This window comes from Protopterus annectens, chromosome 12.part0 (genome assembly GCF_019279795.1).
Source record: "Protopterus annectens isolate FY-2018-M chromosome 12.part0, PAN1.0, whole genome shotgun sequence".
NCBI lineage: Eukaryota > Metazoa > Chordata > Ceratodontiformes > Protopteridae > Protopterus > Protopterus annectens.
Window position 1 is genome coordinate 742,422,618 of NC_056746.1, and position 27,078 is coordinate 742,449,695.

At 45.5% G+C, this 27,078-nt stretch overlaps 1 protein-coding gene across 1 annotated transcript in view; it reads right to left on the minus strand.

The window, feature by feature from the left end:
* Nucleotides 1–3,812: 3,812 nt before the first annotated feature.
* Nucleotides 3,813–27,078, minus strand: part of SBK1 (SH3 domain binding kinase 1) — an 854,789-nt gene continuing 831,523 nt past the window's right edge. Inside the window, exon 4 of the mRNA XM_044089810.1 lies at nucleotides 3,813–5,191. Within this exon, the coding sequence (XP_043945745.1) occupies nucleotides 4,412–5,191 (780 nt within the window). The 3' untranslated portion in view covers nucleotides 3,813–4,411. The remainder of the gene's footprint in view (nucleotides 5,192–27,078) is intronic.

The following is a 27,078-nucleotide window of genomic DNA, read 5'->3' on the forward strand; positions in this document are numbered from 1 at the left end:
GCTTATTTGTCTGCATTAAAAGGACATAAACAAAACACACATTTCCAAAAATGACTCTCCAGTGTCTCCAACTGGCTAAGCAGCTGGGAAGACCGAATACAGCAGTCTAGCGGTCCTAGGTGGCCATTCAAAATCCAAGCCCTCCCTAGCAGACAGCGCTGCAACCACTCATCAACATTTTATATTGTCATCAATCAGATGTGCTCACACAAATCTTGTAAAATTAAATAAATGAATTTCTGGGATTTGTACATTAAAGAATCCCATAATGTGCCCACAATTTCCAAAATCAAGTTTTTGGTACTGCAGACCAATCAGTGGATTTTGAGGAACAAGAACAGAATGCAGTGCTTTGGTGACACAAAGAAATTGTACAAAGTGTGAGGAACGCATTTAGCTCCTGGCATACAGTTTTGATCTAACAGACTGCACCTGCAGTGAATTCAGAAAGTTACAGTAAGTAAAACTTGTGCCATTCTCAGAAGGCAAAAAAAAATAAATTATCCCAAGAGCAGCAGATGGATTTTTCACAATAAAGCCATTTCTGTTTCATAATACTGTACTGATGATAGTATTGTCAGCTACACCAAGAGAGGCTTGGGGATGCTTCAGATAATGCAGGAGTGAAATAATACAGCCTTATTCACAGTGCTTTAATGAGTTTTCCTTCTTAAAACCACAGAAACTAAAATAGTTTTGTACTTTTCTAAAAAAATGAACACAGGCATGACAGCAGTGGTATGCATATCTGGCAATCTTGGCAATACAACTTGGGAGATCATAAATGGCTAGACTGACAATCAGACAATCTTCATGACTATTAATCTTTATTTTGTGGTACAATAAAATGTTCTACTAATTCTAAAAGCTGTTGAATTGTTTTATTTTTGCTGCTGATTCAACATGCCCAGTTTGGCACCTAATTTTCAAAATAGCAAGCTGGATTCACAGGGAGTAACCATAATGTGCCTTTGTTGCCTTGGTATACACTGAGTGTGTTTAGTGGATCTCTGGAAGCTAGAGAAAGCAGACATTTGGCTACATAGAAGAATCTGCAGAAAGTCAGCTGTTCAATGACCAAGCAGTACAAGAAATGAGGTGAGTTATTCGGTTCCACTGGTTGCCTTAAGGCCACCAGGAAATAGCAGAATGCTCACTCTGTAGTAGAGCATGACTGACAGAGGTTATTGTTATTATTTTCCCTGTGGAAAGGATGACAATGGTAAACAAAGCAGGAAGTAGTGTGGCAAAATTAGAAATTCTGTATGAATGAATGTGGGGGTTGAGACTTTGACAAACCCCAAGAAGTGACAGGTGAAAATGGTTTAATAAATACTTCACAACAATATAAACTTTTAAAATTCTGCCCCATAATGTTTTTGAGATAAGATCATTACTGCATCATAATCTGGGTGCTTTCGTGCTCTGGCCATCAGGCTTGCATCTTGGCCCACTCATTCCTCTTTCTCTTGCTGCCTAAGTCCATAGATTCTGAGCAAGATAGGCAAGGGCCAGATATCCCTGCCATCATCCAGGAGGGGGTTAAACTTTGTTTGCACACTCTTATCTCCCTATTCCTTATGGCTGGCAGATGAGATGTAATGTTAGCTATGTCAAGTCTCCTAGCAGTATACCCTTTCAAATAGCTGCAATCCCCATCTGGGGTACAATGTACTCCTTGACAAAGTTTGCACCCCTAGTCCTGCCTTCATGCTTGGAGCACACACCTGATATCTTTATCCAAACCCTTCTGCAGAGAAGGGTGGACTAACCTTGGTCCCCTCACTCAAACCATTCCCTGGCTGTTTGCTGCATTGCCTGCATTGCAAGTTTAGCCTGGGTCATCTGGGACATCATCAGGGGTTCATCGTTAGCAATCCAACAATAATGTGATGTCACATGAATGACAAAGCAAGATTGTGTGGGGTGCCACTTCAGATGCAAGAGAAAGGACATCCATACATCAAGAGGGAAAATAAAGCACTGCTTCGTAGGAGGGTACTTAATTACACTTTGCAAGACATGAAGACTGACTTCTTTAGAAGCAGGTACATCTTAAGAACTAAAACAAATCCCTGCTGAAATGCTATCTTGTCCATTATTTGGCAGGTGTAACCCTGAGTTAAAAAATATAGCTCAAAACACTTACAAAATATACAGCAAAGTGTGTGAGAGGTGGACAAAATGACAAAGTGCAAACCACAGTGCCTCTGGAACTTCAGAAATTATTAATAAGTAATTCTCTAAAATTTCAGGGATTACTGTGGAGTATTGTGTGCCTCCTGCAGAGCAGAAGTATTTTAAGCCTAAAATGGCTGACATACCCTGTATTCGAAGAGTACTTTTACAGGACAGTCATTAATTGAATGGCGGGAAACTCCCACAAATTTATATCTTTCTATATTTGTATAATAACTTGATGGGAAGCTTTAAAGTAGACCACTAAACCATCATTATATGGAGAATGCAATATTTTGTGACCAATTCTGACTGTTGTGAATGCATGTATGTTCATGAATCTTTAGAATCACATGATGCTTGTCTGCTATCATTCCAAATTTTTTCATTTTCTTTGAATGAAAGACCTGAGTAATTTCCTGTGCTTTCAATGTATCCTCTAAGATTTTGACCCTTTTCGGGTACACCTTCCTACTATGAAATGACTCTGTAACATGAAAGTACTCCCCAATAGTACAATTTGACCTGTGTATGTGGTGGGCTGATGTGTGCAGTGACAAAGCTGCAATAAGGATGATAGAACGCCATTTCATATAACCCTAAGCATATGTATCTCCTGTTCCTGAGTATTTCAGACCTACTTGGGTAAATATCCATGCAACTGCCCCTAACTAAATTGCTTTTCATCTTTCACACATTTAGCAACATAATTTTCCTGTGTTGCTACCATGAAGATGTGATACCATCTAAACCGAGTTCACTACAAACCTAGAGTCATGATAGGAGCACCAAAGAGGAACTCTGTAGGGCACAGTTCTATAGTGACACCTGAGAAAGACAAAGGAGAAGTGAAAGGTATGACAGCTGGCTACAAATGTGAGAATGCTCATGACAAAGCATGCAGCATTCAGGGTGGAGACAAGATATACAAAAGGGACACAATGCAGAAGGACACTGGGACAATCGTGCCATATGAAAGGGGGTGACACACACAACAGAACTCAGAAGGAGTAGCAGAAGGATGGATGCTGAGGACAGGTTATAATTAGTGTAAAGGGCACACAGCGTTACTTTTGTAGAAACTGTTGGTAAAATACTACATACAGTACTGTATCCATTTTCAGAAGAAGCCCACCTTTATATGTTGGACACAGATGTAATGCAGCTAATCCAGCATATATTGCAAACTTGGGCATGACACTGATAAAAAACACCTAGTGAATCTCATGGCATGCTGCCATTATCAACACTTCAAGACAGATGAAACCAATTCAGTACCATATCTTCTCTGAAAAGAATACTTTCACCTCACCAGTGATGGGCATCTGGTGTCTGCCTAGGCTGTGCCATCTGTGGAGAACTGCTTCAAGTAGTTGCATAAACTTTAACTCCTGTCAAACACATACACGTGTGTTACCATTTCTGACAAACAACATTCTGCAAATTATGATGAGTAAGAAAAACACAATAAAGGCCATCATTTTGGATGGCAGTTATAATGGTGCAGGGTCTGAAGTGGTGTAAGGTATCACAGAAGCACACAGATGTGTGTGTGTCTGTGTGTGTGTGTGTGTGTGTGTGTGTGTGTGTGTGTGTGTGTGTGTGTGTGTGTGTGTGTGTGTGTGTGTGTGTGTGTGTGTGTGTGTGTGTGTGTGTGTGTGTGTGTGCTGGGCTATAATCAGAACCTGTGCTTATAAAATGGGTAAATTATGACAACGAACATGAAGCTGGAGTAAACTTATTTGTTCACAGAAAGAGTGGTATAATCTTGAAATTCTTAAGATACTATCCAGAAAAGGTCAATGGAATACAATAATTCAGGGAACTAGATCATTGTATTGGAAGAGGGAAGAATGGAAGAAAGAGCACGGTGTGAAGTGATGATCCAGTTATGGAAGAGTAAGCAAACAAAATGTGTCATGCAATAATTCTGTGACAACAATAACTATGACAGATATGAGAAACATTAAGTGAATGAAATTGCCAAAGTCATCCTAATTTATGGGATCCAGTTAAAGAAAATAAAAATAATAACACAAATGTATAGAAAAACAGAGAATATTAACCCTGTTCCAAAGATTTTTAAACAGAAAAAAAAAATCACTCTTTTTTTCTACAAAAGCATTAAACGAGCTTTTAAGCGAACCCACAGGGTGTGAGGTTTTCCAAATGTTCTCATAAATATTAATAAAACTGCACTGTAGACTTTTTTTTTTTGGTCTTTAATGGGCATCTACACACAGATCTCTATTGCAGTTGCAAGGACCATCTGTGCTTTCTTCTCCTGACGCCCATCTGTCTTGTTTCCAGAAGGGGAGGTTTGTCCTATCTCAGTAGCTATCCTTGGGCCAGTTGCATCAGTCAGTATGGTCCGTTTCAGTGGAGTTGGTGCACAAGGTGTGGGCACCTCATGTTTATGTGTGGAGCTTGATGATTTCTCCCCAACATGCTTTCTGGAGCGATATGAGGGTCTCCTACGGGCTTCAGACATCAAGTCATACTTAAGAAAGTAAAATACGTCCTTCACTGAACACCGTTTTTCTGGATCAATGGTGAGCAATCGCTGAAACATCCGAAGGGCATTGTCTGTAAAACGTCGCCATTGAGATGGTAAACCATTCAGACGTCCTTTTTGCCATTTACTGAACTCATCAAAGAAGTTGTCAGAAGGCACAGCTGCCTCCCAGGGGAAGTTCCCAGTTAACACACAAAAAATTAAGACTCCAAAGGCCCACACATCAATGCTGATGTCCACCAGGAAACCCTCTGTCCGGCTTGTTTGGCAGACCTCTGGTGCTGTATAAGGAATGGTACCACTCACACGTTTAACTCTGCATCCGATCTTCCGAGTCATGCCAAAATCTGAGAGCTTGACCCGCCGGCACTCCCTGTCAAACAGCAGAATATTTTCTGGCTTGATGTCACGGTGTACCAGACTTTTACTGTGCATATAGTCCAAGGCCAGTCCTAGCTGCTGAATGCAGCGCTTTACAGTATCTTCAGGTAAGCCCACCTGTAACACAGAAACAAACATATATGTGAATTTCTTGGGCTAATACAGTCTCTTTTCACACAAACAGCAATTAGTAAAGCATACTAGTGGATCAGCAGATACACACGAAGTTAATGCATGTAAATAAACATGCTTCTGTCGTTTACAGTGAAAAACACATGCCTGGCCAGATAAACAGCATATAAAGGACTGCATAGGCTTCTACAAATAAGAAGTTATGTACTCACCATAACGTTCCATCTGAGTAGGTGACTTCATTTGGATGCAACCTGTGGGATTCGGATCCGACATCAGATCCGAGCCGGCAATTCATAAGCTTTAGGATCCGAGCTCCTAGTTCCTCCCTTTACCCATAATCCCCTGCTAAGCCCTGACTGACCTCAGATTGAGTTTGCCCTGTGAATACCAGTATAACAGAATCCTGGGAAAACCAGGACTAATAGCGCCATGAAAGGTCAGGTGGATGGAGGGGGGGATGGTTGCATCCAAATGAAGTCACCTACTCAGATGGAACATTATGGTGAGTACATAACTTCTTAATCTGAAGTAGGAAGACTTCATTTGTCTGCAACCTGTGGGACAGAGTCCCCAGCTACCTGGATCTTGGGCGGCCGTCATGGAAGGATGTTCCGGAGCACCGCAGAGCCAAAGGATGCTCTCCCTCTGGAAACAACGTCCACTTTGTAATGTGAAATGAAAGTATGAGATGAGGTCCAAGTGGCTGCTGCACAGATATCATCTAATGGTACTCTAGATTTAAAGGCAGCAGAAGTAGATACTGCTCTTGTAGAATGTGCTCTGAGGAGCTGGCCTTCCTGAGGTGTCATAAGACTGAAAGATACAATTAGAAATCCACTTTGACAATGCGACCTTAGAGACTGCCTTACCCAGTGCGAATTTTGCAAAGGAGACGAACAGTTGATCGGATTGTCTATGACCAGCTGTTCTGTGAATGTAGAAACGCAGTTGTCTATGAACATCTAAGGAATGCAGTTTATATTCTCCTTTGTTTTTATATTTGGGAAAGAAAACTGGCAAATTAATAGATTGGTTAATATTGGATTCGGAAGCAATCTTTTGGAAGAAAGGAAGGATTGGTCCTGAGGGAGACCCTATCAGGAAAAAAGGAGAGATAAGGTGGTTTGACGCACAGAGCTTGGAGTTCTGAAACTCTTCTAGTTGACGTAATGGCCACTAAGAAAGCAGTTTTCCAGGAAAGATACTTCAAGTCCACAGAGGCTGCAGGTTCAAAAGGAGGAGCGGTTAGGGACTACAGCACTAAAGATAAGTCCCAAGGTGGTATGGCTTCCTTAACAGGAGGTCTTAAGAGGAAAGCACCCTTAAGAAAGGTTTTACAAATTTTTGCAGCCGTGAGAGGTGTCGAGTCATGACCCACATGGTAATGAGAAATAGCTGCCATCTGTACCTTTACCGTCGAAGAGCTTGCTCCTTGTTGGAAAAGGTCTGTCAAGAAGTCTAGTACCGCAGAGAGTGGCGCGGAAAAGGGATCAAGATTTTTATGTTCCGCCTAAATAGAGAACCGCTTCCATTTGCTTCGATAAACCTTCCTAGTAGAAGGTTTATGGGCAGCCACTATGATGGCTTTCACTGGTGAAGAGATACCGGGAGTCCTTATTAGGGATGGAACTGGAGCAGCCAAGCTGTCAATTTCAGAGTGTGAAGGTTCGGGATTGGAAGCCCCTGAGGATGGGAAATGAGATCCGGAATTGGATCTAGAATCCAGGGCGGATTCACTCGGTGAGAAAATACATAAGGGAACCATGGTTGACGAGGCCAGAATGGGTCAATGAGAATCATTCTGCTCCCCAAACTGCTGGCTTTCTGTAATAGCTTTTGCATTAGAGGAAGAGGAGGATAAGCGTATAGGAGACCGGGAGGCCAAGCATGCACCAGGGCGTCTCTCGGGGATTCCCCGAATGGGGGAAGTAGAGCGAAGAAATTGTCGCATTTGGCATTTGAGGGAGAAGCAAAAAGATCGCAACAGGGTTGCCCCCAGGCGGCAAAAATCTGCTTCGCTACTAGAGAATTGAGAGACCATTCGTGAGGGGAAAGAATGGTGCGACTGAGCTTGTCCGCTAGAATGTTGGACCTTCCCGGAATGTGCGTTGCCACAAGAAAGCGGTTGGTGGAGATTGCCCATTCCCATACTCTCATGGCCTCTCGACAAAGGGGGTAGGACCTGGTTCCCCCTTGTTTGTTGATGTACCAGACTACCGACATGTTGTCTGTCTGGATAGCAATAGTTCCTACAGGAAGAAGGCTGTGTAGTGCTTGCAACGCTAATAGCACTGCCCTCATCTCCAGAACATTTATATGCAGGGAGGTCTCTGAAGTGTTCCATGTGCCTTGGACAATCCTGCCCGCTGAATGCCCCCACCACCCAAGGCAAGAAGCATCCGTGGTCACTGTGACTAGGGGGAATGCAGTACAGAAGGGTCTCCCTGTCAGGAGGTCCGTCGACTGGAGCCACCAAAACAGGGAGCTCTTGCATGCTCTGCTGATGGCTATTGGGCTGTTGAGAGGAAGGTAAAGTGGGGACCATTGGACCTGGAGGGTCCATTGAAGGATTCTCATGTGTAGTCGAGCGTGAAGGAGGAGTGGGATGGCTGCCGCCATCGAACCTAGGGCCCTCAGGACCATAGCTGCAGTCGGAGCAGGTTCTAAGATGGCCATGATATGACACCTCAGGTTGGACAGTCGATCTAGAGTGAGGAATGCCCGCATGTTTCTTGTGTCCAGTCTTCCTCCTATAAAATCTATAAGCTGTGTGGGGGCCAGGGAAGATTTTTCTCGGTTTATGGTGATGCCCAGCTGAGGGGCTATATGAAGGAAATAGTCCCTGGCTGAGCACAGTAGATGCCTTGATGACGCTGTAAGGAGCCAGGCGTCCAGGTATGGAAACACCTGAATCCCCTGGAGTCTCAGGTGGGCCGCTACCACTGCAAGTACCTTGGTAAACACCCTGGGGCAAGAGGTGAGACCAAAGGGAAGGACCCTGAACTGGTAGTGACTGGCTCCCAGTCGGAAGCGAAGGAACCTCCTGGACCGTCTGTCCATTAGAATGTGGTAGTACGTGTCCTTGAGGTCTATAGAGCACATCAAATCGTTCTCCCGCAAAAAGGGGAGGATAGATTGTAAGGTGACCATCCGGAATTTTTGTTTGGTTGCAGACAGGTTCAGTTGTGACAGGTCTAGGATCGGTCTTAAGTCCCCCGTATTTTTTGGCACCAAGAAGAACCTGGAGTAAAACCCTGATCCGGTCTGATCTCAGGGGATGCGTTGGATGGCTCTTTTTGTTAGCAGCTGTGCGATTTCCACAGTTGCTTCCTCCCGTTGATCGGGTGGTACATCGGGGAGGTTTTTGGATCTGGGAATACTGTGAAGGGGGATTGAATAGCCTCTGGATATCACTCGAAGCACCCAACAGTCTGACGTGATTGACTCCCATGATGTCAGGTGCCTCAAAAAACGCCCCCCGACTGCCTCCAGAGAGGAGCAGCCGGGTAACCCATCAGGGTTGCTGCGTGGGTCTGTCAGAGAAAGGTTCTCTGGACCCAAAGTTCCTAGGAGCCCCTCTAACTCTAGGACGGTGACCTCCCTGTCCTCCTCTGCCACGGAAGGACTGGTTGTCCGGAGCAGGTTGGGATTGCTGCGATTTCCGGAACCACATCTTCTTCTGTCCCTTTTGGTTCTTCGAGAAGGACCTCTGGGGAGCTGAGAAGCGGACTCCGATGGCAGACAGCGTCTTCCCGTCCTTTTTGCTCTGGACAAACGTTTCGCGAACCGTTTTGCCAAAAAGGGCAGAACCATCGAAGGGGGCATTCGCGAAGGTCGCTTTGAAGGGCTCCGCGAAGTCACAGTGGTGGAGCCAGGCCTGGCATCTCATAACAAGGCCCGATCTGCTAGCTCTAGCGGCTCCCTCTGTTGTGTGAGATAAGAGCCGCATTGAAGTATTAGACACCGCTCTGAGAGTGGCCATACGGGTGGAGTACACTTGTTTGTCCTCCACCGAAATGGACTCTGGGGGAGATGCAGCGTATTCCTTAATCAGGTCTCGCTGCATCCTGATCACGTGTGCCATATAGTTCAGCGCCCTCAGGGAGAAGGTTGCTAAACTAAAGACTCGCTTCCCAATGCGATCCATCGAGCGGGATTCCTTGCTCGGGGGATGCATAGAGGGACTCTCCTGAGCCAATTCCCTCTTTGTGGCTGCAGCCATCAGCATGGCATCTACTGGGGGTCCCTTACTCCAATGAGTACGGTCTGATGGGAGACTAAGAATTCGATCCAGACGTTTGGGAACAAGCTCTACGGTGTCCGGGTCCTTCCACGCTCTGGTGGCAATAAGGTCCACCAGATGGTCAGCAGGAGGGGACACCCAAGAGGTAGACAGGCCCGCCTCAAATGCCTCCAAGAACACAGACTCATCCGAGGAGGCCTTGGGGGCAGACACCCCCCCCCGATCCTTAACATTTCCATAATGTCTCCAAAGGAGACATCTTCTGGGGGTGATCTTGGGGAGCCCTCCCCTTCCTCCAAGTCCGTGTCTTCAGTAATAGACTCGGGGGAGTCCACGTGCCTCCTCTTACACTTATGCTTACGAGGCACTTCCTCGGGGGGACTGTCCGAGGAGTCCTCGCCAGCAAGCAGTTGTTCCAAAGGAACCACTTGGGACATTGAGGCGGGCTGTCCCTGAGACCGGCTGATGGGAGCCTGGCCCAGCTGCGAGGGAGTGCGGGATGGAGCCGAGACAGGGACCGGGGGTCCGGATGTCCTCGACAGAACCCTCTCCACAAAGTCGAAGGCCGAGGGGGAGCCGACTTCTCTAAGACCCGAGAGCCGACCCCCACTCGGATCCAACGAATGGATCAGAACCAGAGCCGAGACCGTCGGATTCGAGAGACTGGTGTGCTCCAACCTAGATGGAGTCGAAGAGACACTGGCTCCCTCGGATCCGAGGCTAGGCCCACGGCTCCGTGAGGTCAGGTCCGAAGTACCCAAAGCACTCAAGGGAAGGATCGGATCCGAGGTGCGCCGGCCAGCCGGATCCGACCCACCCCCAGGTCCAACGTTGCCCGGCTCCGAAAGCTCCGAACCTGGGAGTCGGGTCGGAGAAGGAGCTATGGGGGCAAAAAAAGGAGTCGAGGCCCCTCCCAGATGGGGAGGGGCCAGGAGCACTCCCATCTGCATCTGGGCCTGGATGAATCGCCTCATCATCCGGTCCATATCAGCGTCCGACATAGAAAAGGTTGACCTCGACAAGGCCACCGAGGCGGATCTAGAGTGTCGCCTCGATGACCTCGACGAAGGTCTAGTCTTCACCTCCTCGGGTCCGGGAGAGAACTGAGGGGATCGGAGCCGAGGAGGAGGAGATTTAGAAGTCAGAGGAGAGGCACGCTTAGGCGGCGGGGCCGAGACAGAGGCCTCGGCCCGCCACTTATGGTGCCCCTCCCTGTGCCTCTCCTTTTCCCTCCTGGTCTCCCTGCCGGAGGAAGGGAGACCGAAGTAGCCACTGGCGATTCCTGAGCAGGGGCCGAGGCCGAAGCTGATTCTGGAGGGAGAAGTCCCGCCAGAACCAACTTTAACCTCCGCTCCCTTAAAGCCCGGGGGTTGAACCCTGCACAAATGAAAGGTGTTCAACCCCCAGGCATTTAACGCACCGAGTGTGGCCATCAGCCGGGGAAAGCTTATGGCCACACTCGGTACATTTAGAAAATATAGCCTTGGGGGCTTTAGACATGGCTATGCCCTAACAGGCCCTAAAACAACAAACACACACACAACAAACACACACTAAACGGACACCCGAGAAGGTTAACTAAAGAAGGGAGGAAGCCTAAACAAACACACTTTAACTTCTGCTAAGTTATAAGAAAGAGATATAATCAAAAAATGTGTCACCAATTTTCTTGCTATGGAGCTCGAAAAATCCCATCAGCTACTGAACGCGGCAAACGAAATCTGGGGTCAGTCAGGGCTTAGCAGGGGATTATGGGTAAAGGGAGGAGATAGGAGCTCGGATCCTAAAGCTTATGAATTGCCGGCTCGGATCCGATGTCGGATCCGAATCCCACAGGTTGCAGACAAATGAAGTCTTCCTACTTCAGATGGATAGTTTTGACAAAGTTGAGACTTCACAGCCTACTGTCTTAAATGGGGGAGAAGAGAAAGTCTGTAACTCTGCTGTGTGTTGCCTCAGAGGTAAACATATTTAATGAGGCAGTGGTAGAGGTAGGGAAAAAGCTCCACACAGAAAAGGAGATCATAAAGTTATTTTCAAACTTGTTTCAAGACTAAAATGTAACATGTAGCTTTCAAAAAAGTGGCCTACAGAGAAGGTGAATATCTTACATAACATTGTAAGTGCTGCATCAGCAGTGTGTTGGAAGTTGGGTGTTCCATCCATAAAGAGTAACAATGTTCTTAAATGCCCATACAGGGACATTGCTAACTATATCATGAAATTTTGCAAGGACACCTTACAGCCTTAACCATTACAGTTCACAAGCATGCCACAGTTCAGGCCTAGACAAAAAGTCCATTGTCTCTACCTCACCATATAGAATAGTTGTGTAAAATCTTACCATAACCATAGATGTTCTTCTCTTACATATTGCAGTATTCATAACCTTTGGGTTATCCTCTGCTTAGACCTGAATATCCTGCCAGTATACAAAAGCTTTAGTTACTGCAAGGTATGTGGGCCATGCAACGTTGGGCGTATGGTGCGTGGGCCATAAAAGTGATGGCTGCACGTACCTTTCCTGAGAACTGAATGCCCCAGTTGGACTTCGGTCCCAGGATAGCTGCACAAGTCCTGTGTTATCCAATAAGATTACATATATATATGTATATATATATATATATATATATATATATATATATATATATATATACACACACACACACACACACACACACACACACACACACACACACACACACACACACACATATATATGTGTGTGTGTGTGTGTGTGTGTGTGTGTGTAGGGGGTAGGAGGGAGGGATAGAATATTGCAACATGGAAGAGAAGGACATCTATGTTTATGGTAAGATTTTACACAACTACTCTATGTCCTTCTATCCCCATGTTGGTTGCAGTATTCATAACCTTTGAATGAGTACCAAAGCTCAAACAGAAGAAGTGGAGGATGGTATGGAACTGTTTTCCAAGAATCCATGCAGGTTTGCCCTAGCAAACCCTGCTCTAGACCTGGAAATAGGGTCCAGTTTGTAGTGTTTAGTAAAGATATGGACAGATGTCCAGGTAGCTGCCTCTAGAATGGAAGCAGTGTCCAGCCCTTTGAAGAAGGCTCCAGATGAGGCCATGGCTCTAGTGGAGTGGGCTTTCATTTTTGAGGTTAGATGTTTGTCATGGTAGTGTAATAAAAAAAGATTGCCCTGAAAATCCAGACAGAACTAATCTGTTTTGTCACCACTTTTCTCAGAGCTCTGGGGTAAAATGAGACAAACAACTCTGATCTCCTAAGGGACTTGGTCTTGTCAAGGTAGAATCTTAGTTGTCTGTGAACATCAAGGGAATGCAGGACTCTCTCACTGCCATTCTGTGGATGTGGAAAAAAGGTGTGGAGGTGAACACACTGGTTCAAGGACAGCTCATTGGCCACCTTAGGCACGAAGGAAGGGTTGGTCTTTAAGGTCACTCTATCCTTGTGGAAGATTAGAAAAGGTGGGGTGGCCATGAGGGCCTAGAGCTCTGACACTCTCCTGGCTGATGTCAGAGCCACCAAAAGAACAGTCTTCCAAGTGCAGTATTTTAGAGAGGCTTTTGATGCTGGTTCAAAAGGAGCAACAGTGAGCTTCTCTAAAACATAGTTCATCTCCCATGGGGGTGGAACTGACCTCCTGGGGGCCTGAGGTGCAGTACTTCCTTAAGGAATAACTTCATTGGAAGTCAGGAGGCAAGAGGAGGGTCAAGAGGCAGACAAGCCAAAATAGCAACTAGTTGGGCCTTAACAGAAGAATATGCCAGCCTTGCTTGCAACAATTCACACAAGTAGGACAGCAATAAAGGGACCTCTCCTTGAAATGGGTCTAGCTGTCTTTGAAGACACCAAATGGAGAATCTTTTCCATTTGGACAAATAAGATCTAGTATTGGGTTTCCTGGCCTCCTGCAGGACATTAAGCACATCCTCAGTGTAAAGGTGTCTGAAAGGGATCAAGACTCTATCACCCACAGGGTTAGGTTCAGAGATTCCAAGTGGGGATGGATTAGGGATCCCTTGTCCTGTGTGAGAAGGTCCACTCTGTCAGGTAACTTGTGATGACTGCCCCTGGCTAAATGCAGAAGGAGAGGGAACCAATGCTGTCTTGGCCAAAAGGGAGTCACGAACAGCATTTTTGGTTTGTCCTGCTGAATTTTTAACAGGACTTTTTGTAGGAGTGGGAAGGGGGGGAATGCATACAAAAGCATCCCCTTCCTTGAGATAGAAAAAGGCATCCTTTGCCCTCGCTAGGGGGCTGGGTGCCCTAGTACGAAAGAGTGGAAGTTGTCTGTTCAGAGGGAAGGCAAACAGATCTATTTGTAGTGTACCCCACTTGTGGACTATGTCTAGGAATACATCCCTGCGTAGCATCCATTTATGGGATTGTGACATGGAGCTGCTCAAGGTGTCTGCTTGAGTGTTCTGAGCTGAGGGAATATAGACTGCCTGCAGGGTGACTCCATGTTGGGCCGCCAATTTTCAGGCCTGGCCTAAAGTCTGCATAGCAAGTAAGATTTTGTTCCCCCCTGTTTGTTCACATACCAGAGAACTGTAGTGTTGTCTGTGAACAACTTCAGGGGGCCTTGCTTCAGAATGTGTTGGAAGGCCCTCAGAGCAAGGATGATGGCCCTCATTTCTCTAATTTTGACATGCGCCCACTTGAAGGGGCCTATCAATATGCCTTGCACCTTTAAGTTGCCCACAGCAGCTCCCCAGCCCAGGTCTGAGACATCTGTGTACATCTCATGGACTGGGGATGAGAGGTTGTAATAAAAGTCCTGGTTTGAGAGAGACTTGATGAAATCACCAAAGGATTTCCTTCCTTGGGCATGGTAGGAAGGGAATGTTGTGGTCCAAGGGGTGGAAGTGTTGGGTCCATGTGGACCTCAGGTACAATTGAAGTTTTCTCATGTGGAGTCATGCCAGTGGCAACATGGGAATAGTGGAGGCCATATGTCCTAAAAGTCTGAGTTATTGTCTCGCTGTCACAGCAGTGGTGTGGAGGACAGGCAACAGGTATTGCTTCAGGTTTTCCACGTTTTAGGGTGGAAGAAATGCCCTCATAGCATCTGTCTCTATTCTGCACCCTAGGAAAACCTGGTCCTGGAAAGGGTTTAATTTGGACTTGGAGAAATTGATGTTTAACCCCAAGGACTGCAGGACAGAGATGAATTTTTGGAGATGGATGTGTAGGGAAGTGGTGCAACCTGCCTGGATCAGGAGGTCATGCAGGTATGGAAAAATATGAAGCCCTTTGACCCTGCAATAGGCTATCACTGGAGCCAGACACTTGGTGAATACCCTTGGAACAATAGATAGTCCAAAGGGCAAGGCAGAGAACTGAAAATGTGAGGAACCCACAGAGAATCATAAATACTTCCTGTAGCTGGGCCTTATGGGGATATGTATATATGCATCTTTGATGTCCAAAGTGGCCGGAAATGCCTAAGGCATTAGCAGGGGAAAAAGAGTCTGGAATGTAAACATGTGAAAAATGAAGTGGGAGAGATCCAGGATGGGTCTCCATGGGCCATCTTTCCTTGGGACTAGGAAAAGTCTGAAGTAAAAGCCCTTTCCCTTTTCTGACAGAGGGACAAGTTGGATAGCCCCTTGAGAGAGGAGGCTGTCTAAGACTGTCTGAAAAACAGGGAGTTGGTCCTTCAGTGGCTGTGGGATGTCTCTTAAGGAGGGAGGAATAACCCAAGTCATAAAGTAACCCTTTTCTATAACAGACAAGACAAACTTGTCTGAGGTAATGCTTTACCAGATGGGAAGACAGTGAGACAGTCTTTGGGATAGGGGAATGGAATCTGGAGAGGGTGATGGGGAAAGCAGGTAGTCACAGACTACCTGCCCTGTCCTGAAACTGAGGTTTCTGAACTGGAGTCCGAGCAGGCCTGGAGGGTGGCTGCTGCTTCCTGGAGCTCTTTTTGCTCATAGAATGAGGGGTAGGAGAAGAATGTTTCCTGATGAACTGTGTCTAGGTGGGACAATTGCTACGGAATTTAGGGACTGGAGACACAAACAAATGTTTTACGTCTTGTAATTCCTTCCCCTTTTGCTGAAAGGTTTTGAAAAGCTCTGCCATTTTAGCCAGGAAACAGGGCAGAACTGTCCAGGGGTGCATCCAGAACGTTAGCCCTAATATCATCAGGTAGGGGTTGGAGTCTCAGCCAAGAATACCTTCTAAGCACTGAGGCAGAAGTTGCAGATCTGGCCAAGGCCACTGCAGCATCATAGCTGCATCTGATTAAGTGTCTTGTCACTTGAGACGACAAGGAGATGAGGCTAGATATTTGAATCTTAGAAGGCGAGTGTGGGAGATCAGCCAAAAGTTTAGAAACCTGAGTTAAAAGGGGCAGGGCATACTTAAAAGCCAAATGGCAGAGGTGCATACTCTTTTGCCAATGCATTCCATGGTCTTACTGTCCTTACTAGTGGGAAGGACAGAGGTGGAGGGAAATAATCTGGAGGGTTTGTCTGCATATACTGAAACAGTGCCAGGGTCTGCAAAAGTGCATTTAATCAGAAATTTGGCCCCTTCTGGGACCTTATAAAACCTGTCAAGCCTTCTAGGGTCTGGTGGTTGGGATTCAGGGTTTTTAGAGGCTGCAATGAAGGCATCCAAAAAGGTTGGTAAGACTTGAGGGATGGCAGAAGATGAAGGGGTGTCCATGTGTAAGAGTTCATAATACCTCTTTTGAACCTCAAACATTTCAGTGAAATCCCATTTAAAAAACTCTCTCATTTAAAAGATGGTTTCACCAAAAATGAGGTACTCTCCTGGGGGAGTCTGCCTCAGCAGAGTCCTCCTCAGGGGAGGCATAAAGTACAGTTGTGTACACTTACTATAAATGTAGATGTTCGAGTGTATTCACTGTTGCAGTCATGACTTGTGGGCTATCCCTGTGTGGTAGCCCTTGGCCGGGCAGAATACCAGAGTGAATGTTTTTCTGCGTTGGCCACTGTCGTTTGTTGACTGACATCAGGTCTTCAGTGCTATAAAGCAAGGCAGCCAACGCTATTACATCAGTTTTTCTTGCCCTAACCAGTCAGAAGCCCAATGAAATATGATAAAGTGGTCCTGGTGGCTAAAATCCACCATAAGAAGCTTATGTCTCCCTAAGGAAAGAGGATATAAGGGGGAAAGAGGGAGGGAAACCAGGACTGCAACATTGAATACACTTGAACATCTACATTTATGGTAAGTGTACACTACTGTACTATGTTCTTCATGTTTCACTGTTGCAGTCATCACTTGTGGGAGGATTTCTAAAGCTGAGGAGAGGGGTGATAGGATTAGTAAGAGACCTAGGCATGGGTCAGCATGCCTTGCAGAACTGCAGAGGCAAAGCCTGCCCTAGCCTTAGAGTAAAGAGGCAGGTGGTAATGCTTTGTGAAGTCATGGACAGAAGTCCAGGTGGCTACTTCCAAGATATCTCAGGTGGGAACTCCTCTGAGGAATGCTGTGGAAGTGGAGGCTGCCCTAGTGGAATGGATATGAACAGACTTGGGGTGGTTTCCCATGTAACCTATAGCAGAAATGGATAGTGTGATATCCATTTGGAAATGGTTTGCTTGGAAATGGGCTACCCCTCTGCCCCTGGGGCAAAGCTGACAAGAAGTTGGTCTATTTTCCTGAAGGGTTTAGTAAGGTCCAGGTAGTATCTGAGCTGTCTGTGCATGTTTAGTGAGTGCAGAATTCTTTCCCCCTGTTTTGAGGGTTAGGAAAGAAGGTGGATAGATGTATGGCCTGGTTGAGAGTCACATTAGATACCACCTTGGGCATAAAGGAGGGGTTAGTCCTCAGGGAGATCCTGTCTGCAATGAAAATGATGAAGGGCTCAATGGGCCATCAGTGCCTGAAGTTCTGAAACCCTTCTAGCTGAGGTGATAGCTAGTAGGAAAGCAGTCCTCCAGGAGAGGTTTCTCAGCTCTGCTGACGCAGCAGGCTCAAAGGGTGGTAAGGTTAATTTTTCCAAACATAATTTAGGTCCCAGTCTGGCGTGGGTGGCCTTCTGGGTGGTCTGATATTAGAAGCCCCTCTGAGGAATTGTTTGAGCAAAGGATGTAAGAACAGGGACTGATCTGTATTGAAATGAGCCGAAATGGCTGAGGCATGGATTTTAATAAAAGAGGAGAGGCCACTATTGAGTAACTCCGCTAGGTAGTACAGGATGAGAGGGATGGAAGGTTGTGAGGAATTGCCCCCTCTGGACTGACTCCAGGAGCAGAATCTTTTCCATTTCCTTGCATAAGATTTTCTGGTGCTGGGCCTTCTGGCCTCTGTGATAATGTCTAGGACTTGCTTGCTTAACAGGGGCCCCCTGTTTGCCTTTAGAGTATTAGCCATGCTGACAGTATGAGAGTCTGCAAGTCTGGGTGCCGTACCCCCCCCCCCACCACCACCACCACCACCACCTGAGTCAAGAGGTCTGAGATCAGGGAAAGCTGCCTGGGAGGCTGTAATGTCAGGCTGCACAGTAAGGGGTACCAATGTTGTCTGGGCCAATCTGTAGCAATGAGGATGGCCTTTGGTCTCTCCTCCCTTGTTTTGATCAGGACCTTGGGAATAAGAGGCAGAGGAGGGAAACTGTATACAAAGAGGGAGTTCCAGGGGACGGTCAAGGCATCCACCTTCCAAGCTAGGTGGTGATCCACCTACAGAGTTCCCCACTCCTGAGTGACTTGCAAAAAGATTTTTCTGTGGAGCTGCCATTCATGGGGGTTCAGTAAGTTTCTGCTTAAGTGGTCTGCTAGGGTGTTGTTGATCCCTGGTAGATATTGGGCTATTAGGTGTAATCCCAAGGAGGAGGCTGTCAGCCAGAGGTTCATGGCTAGCCTGCACATAGGGTAATATTGGGTCCCTCCCTGTTTGTTGATGTACTGCATTACTGTGGTGTTGTCTGTTTGGATAAGGAGAACCCCTGGCCTGAGATGGGGTTTGAAGGATGTCACAGTCTTTTGTACTGCCATCATTTACTTCTGGTTGATGTGTAAGGGAAGGTGCTGGGCATCCCAAAGACTTTGGGTGCACCTGCCTGCTAGGTGAGTGCCCCAAGCAATGTCTGAGGCATCAGTGGTGATGGTCTGCCCAGTTGGGTGGAGGATGAAGGGAAGACCCTTGTTCTTGGCACAGGCCCTTGCCCACCAGAGAAACTCATTCCTTATAAAGGGGATCAGAGGGAAACAGGTCTCTAGAGGCTGAGAGTGCTGACAACAAAGGTTCTTTATATACCACTAAAGTTTTCTCATGTGAAGCCTGGCCAGAGGAATTAGGAGGATGCAAGATGCCATGTACCCCAAGGCTTGCAGGAACTTCCTCACAATCAAGTGACTTCTGGAAGCCAGCTGGGTAAAGTAGAGAGGCAGGAAGCTCTGGTTTTCTGGGGATATGAAGGCCATTTGGGATGCTGTGCCCAGAGTGCTCCCAAGAAAATGATCTTCCTGGAGGATGTTTGCTTTGATTTCTTCTCATTGATGGTGAACCTTAAGGAGGTTAGGAGGGTGTTGACAAAGAGGAGGTACTGCAGCAGCTTTTCTTTGCACCCTGCCTGAATGAGGCAGTCATCCAGATAAGGGTAAATCTGTATATTTCTCTGTCTGCAAAATGCTATGGCTGGGGCTCAGCATTTGATGAATATCCTGGGAGCAGTAGATAAGCCAAAGGGTAGCGCAGAGAACTGAACATGTTGTGAGTCTGCTCTGAAGCGCAGGAATTTCTTGCAGGATTCCCTCATGGGTATGTGGAGGTAGGCATCTTTTAGGTCTAGGGTCACTAACCAGGCATTCTTTGTCAGCATAGGCAGTAGCTGCTGCAAAGTTGACATTTTGAATTTGAGGACCACCAGGGAGGTGTTCAGAATGGATAGATCTAGGATGGGGCACCAAGTTCCCTCTTTTCTGGGAACAAGGAATAATCTGTAATAAAAGCCTTTGCCTGTTTGATCTGAGGGGACAGGTTCTACTGCCACTTGGGATATGAGAGTTTGGACTTGTTTCAATGCCTCTGCCCACTGACTTGGAGGTATGTCTAGGTACCCTCTTGGAATTGGGAGTTTGTTGAAAGAGAATTTCTATCCCTGAAAAATGATCTGTAAGACCCATTGGTCTTTTGTAACAGAAAGCCAATATTGTTTGCAGAGGGACAGCCTTCCTCCTAGCCTTTGGTGAGTGAAAGGAGGGCAGAGGGGAGAGAGGGAGTCAATGAGAGCTTTTGCCATAGAGGGATGGCTTAGAACTCCCTGCCTTTGGGGTGGAAATGGTCCACTGTTTGGTCCTCTGCTGTCCCTGGGATAGGGGCCTATGTGGTCTGTCCCTATGGGGCTTACTTTGCCCCTGTCTGCTAGGTGCAGGAAAGGACCAGTGCTTAGAGGGAAAATTGCTGCTGAACCTAGGAGATTGTACCTGAAAGAAATCTTTTACTGTTTGCATAGCTTTTGCTTTGTCTTCCATCTTTTTAAGCACCTCTTCTGCTTTTACTCCAAACAAGCAGTCCTTATCCAAGGGTGCATCAATTAATTTAGACGACATAATCAGGGAGAGGTTGTTCCTTCAACCATGCATGTCTCCTAATGACAGATCCTGACAATGCTGCCCTGATTGTGGTTTCTAGGGCGACATATCCACAGAGCAATGAGTGTTTGGCCACTTGACAAGTAGAGTGCAGTAAATCTGCTAACTCTTTCGAATTGGCACAGTCAGGAAAGGTTGAAATCTTTTGCTTTAATAGTTCCAAAGTGTGTTGTTGTTATTTTAACATATGGAACTGACAGTTGAGTTATCTGATAGCTACGGTTGCAGAAGTGTATACTTTTTTTACCCCATCTGTCCAGAGCTCTGGAATCCTTGTCAGAAGGAATAGGATTCTTATCAGAACTAGCCTTAGCTCCTTTTAGGTCCCTGTGTAATGATCTCTGGGTCTGCAGCACGTTTTCTGTACAGGTATTTGTGAGAATCCAGTACTCTGTAATACCTGTCAGGTTTACTGGGAGCAGGTGGGAGGGCATCAGGGGCTAAGCTGGATTCATGGAAAACATCATCCACCACCTCTAAGATGGGGGGATGGTCTAGAAAGTCTCTTAATCTTTTCTTAGACTGAGGGATGTCCTAGGATTCCCAGTGGAAATGTTCCCTGAGGGTGTGAAGAGTTTCCCCGAAGGAAAGGTCTTCTGGTGGGGAGGCAGAAGGAATGGATTCCTCTGCATCTGAATCCTCATAAGCAGTCAGAGTTTGCTGCTCCTCTTCAAAATCTGAATAATCAGATTCCTCAGAATCTTGTTCTGTTAGTATTTCAGGAGAAGGGTGTCTTTTCTTTTAGGAGTTGTGGCCTGACTGCCCTGATAAGGGAGATAAGATCCTCTGCCATTTTAAGCATTTGGGCTTGGGGTGGTGGAGCAAAAGTAAGATGGTGGCTAGAGGTAGATTTTCTAGGAGTGGCCTAGCTTCTAGGCCCAAGAGTATCCATCGGTCTGAGAGAAACGGTAGTTGGATGAGAAGACGTCATTTTTTGTCTAGATTCGGTAGTGCTAAAGGCCTCCTCAGAAGCCGGTGCCTGAGTTGCAGCTCTGGACCCAACCGAGGCATAGACAAGCAAAGACTTGTAAGATGAAGGAGATTTCTGCCGCATACCAGACTCTGAAAGAGTCACGGTAGAGGCCTGTGTAGATATCATATCAGGCATCAGGGGTTGCGAAAGCACATCACTGAATTCCGGAGAACTGACGACCTGCTTAGCAGTAGAGTCATCGGAAGGCTTGCCTTGTGTGGTCTGTTTCTATCTTTATCTGGAATGTCTACAGATTGTTGGCTGATGGAAGCCATTTTGGAATGCGAAGATGGAAGTCGAAAATACCTGTCTACAATAAGAGCTGTATGATGAATGGTTCTTGCGTTAAAGAGGGCACAGAACACATAGGGGATGTCATGGTCTGGGCCTAAACAAGTGACGCAATATGAATGGAAGTCTCGGTGTGGGATCTGCTTTCCACAGGCGAGACAATTGTTAACTTTTTCGGACATTGGTTAGTGCAAGAAAAAAGGATCCCCAACAGGGTACTTAGCTTTAGACGTTTTCAGCTGTAATTTAAACTCTGGTAGCGACCAACCCATGCACTTGCAAACTGCTTCTGCTACGGGTTCCATGGCAAATAAGACTGATGTAATGACGTCAGCTGCCTTGCTTTATAGCACTGATGACCTGACCTGATGTCAGTCAACAAGCGACAGCGGTCGACGCAGAAAAACATTGACTCTGATATTCAGGTCGGCTGAGGGCTACCACAGCAGGGATAACCCACAGGTGATGACTGCAACAGTGAAACACGAAGAACATCCAAGAGGGGAGGCATCTGAGAGGCATAGGAAAGGCAGTCCTCTGAAGAAGAATCTGAAGTGTCTCCAGCTTCAAGAGGAAGAGGATCTTCAGTCTGAGGTCTAAGACTGATAACTGGAGGGGCAGCTGAAGGGGAAGCAGGCATAGAAAACCTAAGGGCTATGAGGGCATTAAATAAGCTTTGTGAGAAAGCTTGCCAATTAGGCAGGCATTCTGAAAGAGGAGAGACATGTTTTGCCTTTTGTTTCCTTTTTAAGGAAGAAGCAGGCCCGGATGGCATAGGGCCTAAGGAGGGTTAGGTTCAGACTGTTCTAAAGCAATGGAAGGACCAGTCTAGACGTCTGTTGCGAGTTGAGGTTCCCCCTTGTCATTGGCACCCGATGTCTGCAAAACCTCCATGAACATTCTTTGACCTCTAGGTTCTGTGGCCTCCTGAACAGTACCTGCTATACCTAACTCGGCTGGTTCCATACAATTCTCCAGGCGAACGTCAGCACAGGGGGAACATCAGGTGGAGGAGGTGCAGCAATAGGTTCAAGCCTGGAAACTTTGGCCTTCTTTTTAGGTGGCTCGACGGTCTGACCAGATGGCCCTTCCATCGCCAGAGCCAGACATTTAAGATGGTGGTTTCCTAAGAAGATGTTTAGGGCATGCAGATGGCTGCAAAGAGTCTTAGGAATGAAGGCCTGACAAATCGTACAGGTTTTATGGTTGTGATTGGGCCCTAGACAGAAAAGACAGAGGTCACTGGTGTCCTTATGGGGGATCTGATGTCCGACCCACACTTTCCTTTCCAGGATGACATAAACCTAAGTAGGCATGCACTGACCAAAAAGAAGAAGAAAATGATCCCAATGGGGTACTTATCTTAAATTTGAAGATCTGATGGCAGAGATGGCAGGAACAGCTGATGTTTGACTGGTGGCAGAGAAGTTTTGAGGAAAGGTACATGCAGAGGTCACTTTTATGGCCCATGCAACCTACGGCCAATGTCAGACATCCCACGTACCTTACAGTGACTAAAGCTTTTGTATACTGGCTGGACATTCGGGTATAAGCAGAGGATAACCCAAAGATTATGAATACTGCAACATGGGAATAGAAGGACATCCAGTAACTCTCTCTCATATGTGCATCCAGGCTCTTCACACAACTTAACAGAAAAAATAAATTACACAAGTAGGATGCTTGTTCCAGATATCAACTACATTGTAGATTAAGCAGTTTGAAATCTTTAAATTGTTACTCCTTGTTCATTTCATGCTGTGAATGCCACCTTTGTAATGAACTAGTGTCCTGTGTAATTTCAGTTGCTGAAGAAGTATACAGGAGACCTCTACATTGAAAGAGGTGGCTCAGTTCACTGACCCTTAATGCATGTTGGTATAATGGTTGGTAAAATGGTTAAAGTGTTTACTTCACAAACACAAGGTACAGGGTTTAATTCTCACCTTTGAAAGGGAAGTTGACAAGGCTTAAAATGGCCCAAGCTTACCTGTGCCCTTATTTATTTATTTATTTATTTTATTACATTTTGTTGGCTGGGAATGTCCGACTGGGCCAGAGGCCCATTTTCAGTGGAGGACTAGGGAGAAAATCTCCACAGAAAATACAATACAAGTAGATTTTAGATACACAGATTATCACAAAATATAATGCATTTTTACAATATCAAAACAAACATCACAAAAATAGAATGCATTTTTACAATATCAAAAAACATTACATATCAGGAAGAAACATTACACAAGTACTGTGTGTTTACTGGTGGAGGTCCAAGGGAAGACCTACCTCAATGAACAAACACAACAGGATGGTGGGAACTGAAAACTTGCTAATAGAAACAGCTCTGTAGGGAATAAACCAGAAGCTGAAATAAAGCATTAATCACAAGCTGAGAGAGCTAATGGCAAAGGGGGTAAAGGAAGTAGAACTAAATTACAAAAGAAGCAGGAGGAAAGACTGTTTGGAGAGTAGTTAACAAGACAGGAAAATGGGTTTAAGCAGGGGAGTGATAGGAGCATAGCCAATGGGTGCTAAGGTGGTCTTTTAGTAGCGTTTTGAATTGTTCATGTGAGGGTATGTTTCTTAGGGTTTCTGGGAGGGAGTTCCAGAGTTTGGCTATGTTGTGGGAATAGAGGGAGTTGCTGTGTTGGTTGTGGGAGTTGGATACCTTAAGTAAGAGTTTGTTGGAGGATCTGAGAGCTCGATGGTTGGAGTATGGTTGAACTAAGGAGGATATAGCATTGCATTTATTGGGATGGTAGATTATTTTGTGGGTTAAGGCTAGATGACTGAGAGACAGAAGGTTGGGTAGCTCTAGCCATTTTAATGCTGAAAGTGATGAGCAGTGATGGGATGTGAGCGGGAGGTTGGTGGCAAATTTAGCAATTTTATGGTAACATGATTCCAGTTTATTGAGGTCTGATTTCCGGAGGTTGGTGAAGACAATGGAACCATAGAGAATGGTACTTAGGAGGTGCATGCGTGCAGTGACAAGCCTGGCGTTGGGTGTTAGGAATGGCTTGGCTCTATACAGGCTACCTAATTTAATGTGGACTTTTTTGATGGTTTGGGCAATATGTATGTTAAATTTGAGGTATTCATCTATGGTAATATCTAAGAGTTTTGTGTGGTTAGTGGGGGGAATTTTAGTACCATTAGCAGAGATGATGGGTAGTGGGATTTGTGAAGTTTTGGATTTTTTTTGCTAAATACTATAACTTTGGTTTTGTTGGGATTTAAAATGAGTTGGTGTTGTGAGAGGTAGGATTCGATGTCCTGAAAAGCAGATTGCATTCTAATTTGGAGATCTAGGGTGGAAGGAGCAGAACAGATAAGGGTAGAATCATCAGCATACTAATCTATGGAGGCATGTTGGGTTGCTGTGCAGGTTACTGGTGAATATGATAAAGAGGAGTTGACCAAGAATGGAACCTTGGGGAACTACCACAGAGGTGGGGAGGAGAGGGAGAGTGAGGTGTCCCATACTGTGGCCTGTTGATGGTTAGAAAGATAACTAAGGAACCAGGTTAGTGTGGGTGAGCTAAGGCCGTAGGTGGATAGTTTGTTAAGAAGGAGCTGGTGGGACATGGTGTCGAAGGCTTTAGACATGTCTAGAAATACAGAAGCAACCTGTTGTCCTTTCTTCAAGTGTTGGTGGATGGAGTTAGTAAAGGCAAGGAGAGCTGTACTAGTACTGTGCTTTGGCCAGAAACCATGCTGAGAGTTGGAATGTAGGTTGTTGATAAGGAAGTAGTTTAAGAGTTGGTTGTGGATGCATTTCTCTAGGATTTTTGTGAGGGGGAGAGGATTGCTATGGGGCAGAAGTTTGTTATTTCTTTGGATGAGACAACTTTATGGAGTGAGATATTTTCCAAATGCAAGGGATATACTGTTCATTGATAGAGCGGTTGATGAGTATTGAGATGGGACATGCAATTACAGGGGCTGCCATTTGCAGGAATTCATTAGGGAGTTTGTCAGCAGCTGTGCAGCTTGGTTGAGTTTGGACAAGAGATTTTTTATGTAGTTAGTTTGTATAGTTGTGAAGAAGAGGGGATTGTGACTGACTATAGTAGTGTTAGGGATGGTAAGTGGCTGAGCTGGTTGGTTGTCCAGAAGGGAGGTTACTGCACTGATGAATTGTGTTTTAAACTGGGTAGCTATGGGGACAGTGTTATTAGAAGAGGATGGGGGGTGGTGGTGGTGAGGTTTGACCTGGGTTGAAGAGTTGGTTGATAACAATGCTAAAATATTTTTGAGTTGTTTTGTTTTCTTGCTGACAGGATAGGAAGTATGCTTGTTTGTCACTTTTTAATTGTTTTTTTTTTGTTGTTTCTTAGCTGTTGATAGTTGGTTAGGTCCAATTTTTCCCTAGATCTATGATATTTTGACCAGGCATTGTCTCTGCTTCACATTAGTAATTTGGTACTTTTGGACAACCATGGGAGAGGCTTAGTCCTAACACGAATTTTTATGGTAGGGGCCAGCTTATTCAGAGTAGTAAGGAAGGTTTCATTGAAGTACTGAACTGCATCGTCTAATGGTAGGTATTTAAGAGGGGCCCAGTTACATTGCTGTAGTAGAAGGTGGAAAGTAGTGAGGGAGAAATGTGTTTTGGTAGTAATGTGTTTGTAAATAATGTTACTTTCTGGGTAAACATGTTTTTTATAAGGAAATGTTGGGTAGTGGTCACTGAGGGTGTCCGGTAGGCATCCGGCTAAGTGACCTTGGTTGGGTCTGTTGGTTAGGATCCAGTCTAAAGTACAGTGCTTGTTGGAGTGTTTATCGATATGCATTGGGCAGTTTATGGTATTTGAGGTATTCATCTATGGTAATACCTAAGAGTTTTGTGTAGTTAGTGGGGGCAATTTTGGTACCATTAGCAGAGGTGATGGATAGTGGGATTTATGAAGTTTTGGATTTTTTATTGCTAAATACTATAAATTTGGTTTTGTTTGGGATTTAAAATGAGTTGGTATTGTGAGAGGTAGGATTCAATGTCCTGAAAAGCAGACTGCATTCTAATTTTGAGATCTAGGGTGGAAGGAGCAGAACAGATAAGGGTAGAATCATCAGCGTGCTAAGCTTTAGAGACATGTTGGGTTGCTGTGCAGGTTACTGGTGAATATGGTAAGTGGCTGAGCTGGTTGGTTGTCCAGAAGGGAGGTTACTGCACTGATGAATTGTGTTTTAAACTGGGTAGCTATGGGGACAGTGTTATTAGAGGAGGATGGGGGGGGTGAGGTTGGACCTGGGTTTAAAAGTTGGTTGATACAATGCTAAAATATTTTTGAGTTGTTTTGTTGTTTTGCTGACAGGATAGGAAGTATGCTTGTTTGTCACTTTTTAATTGTTTTTTTTGTTGTTATTTTTCTTAGCTGTTGATAGTTGGTTAGGTCCGATTTTTCCCTAGATGTATGATATTTTGACCAGGCATTGTCTCTGCTTCGCATTAGTAATTTGGTACTTTTGGACAACCATGGGAGAGGCTTAGTCCTAACACAAATTTTTATGGTAGGGGCCAGCTTATTGAGAGTAGTAAGGAAGGTTTCATTGAAGTACTGAACTGCATCGTCTAATGGTAGGTATTTAAGAGGGGCCCAGTTACATTGCTGTAGTAGAAGGTGGAAAGTAGTGAGGAAGAAATGTTTTTTGGTAGTAATGTGTTTGTAAATAATGTTACTTTCTGGGTAAACATGTTTTTTATAAAGAAATGTTGGGTAGTGGTCACTGAGGGTGTCTGGTAGGCATCCAGCTAAGTGACCTTGGTTGGGTCTGTTGATTAGGATCCAGTCT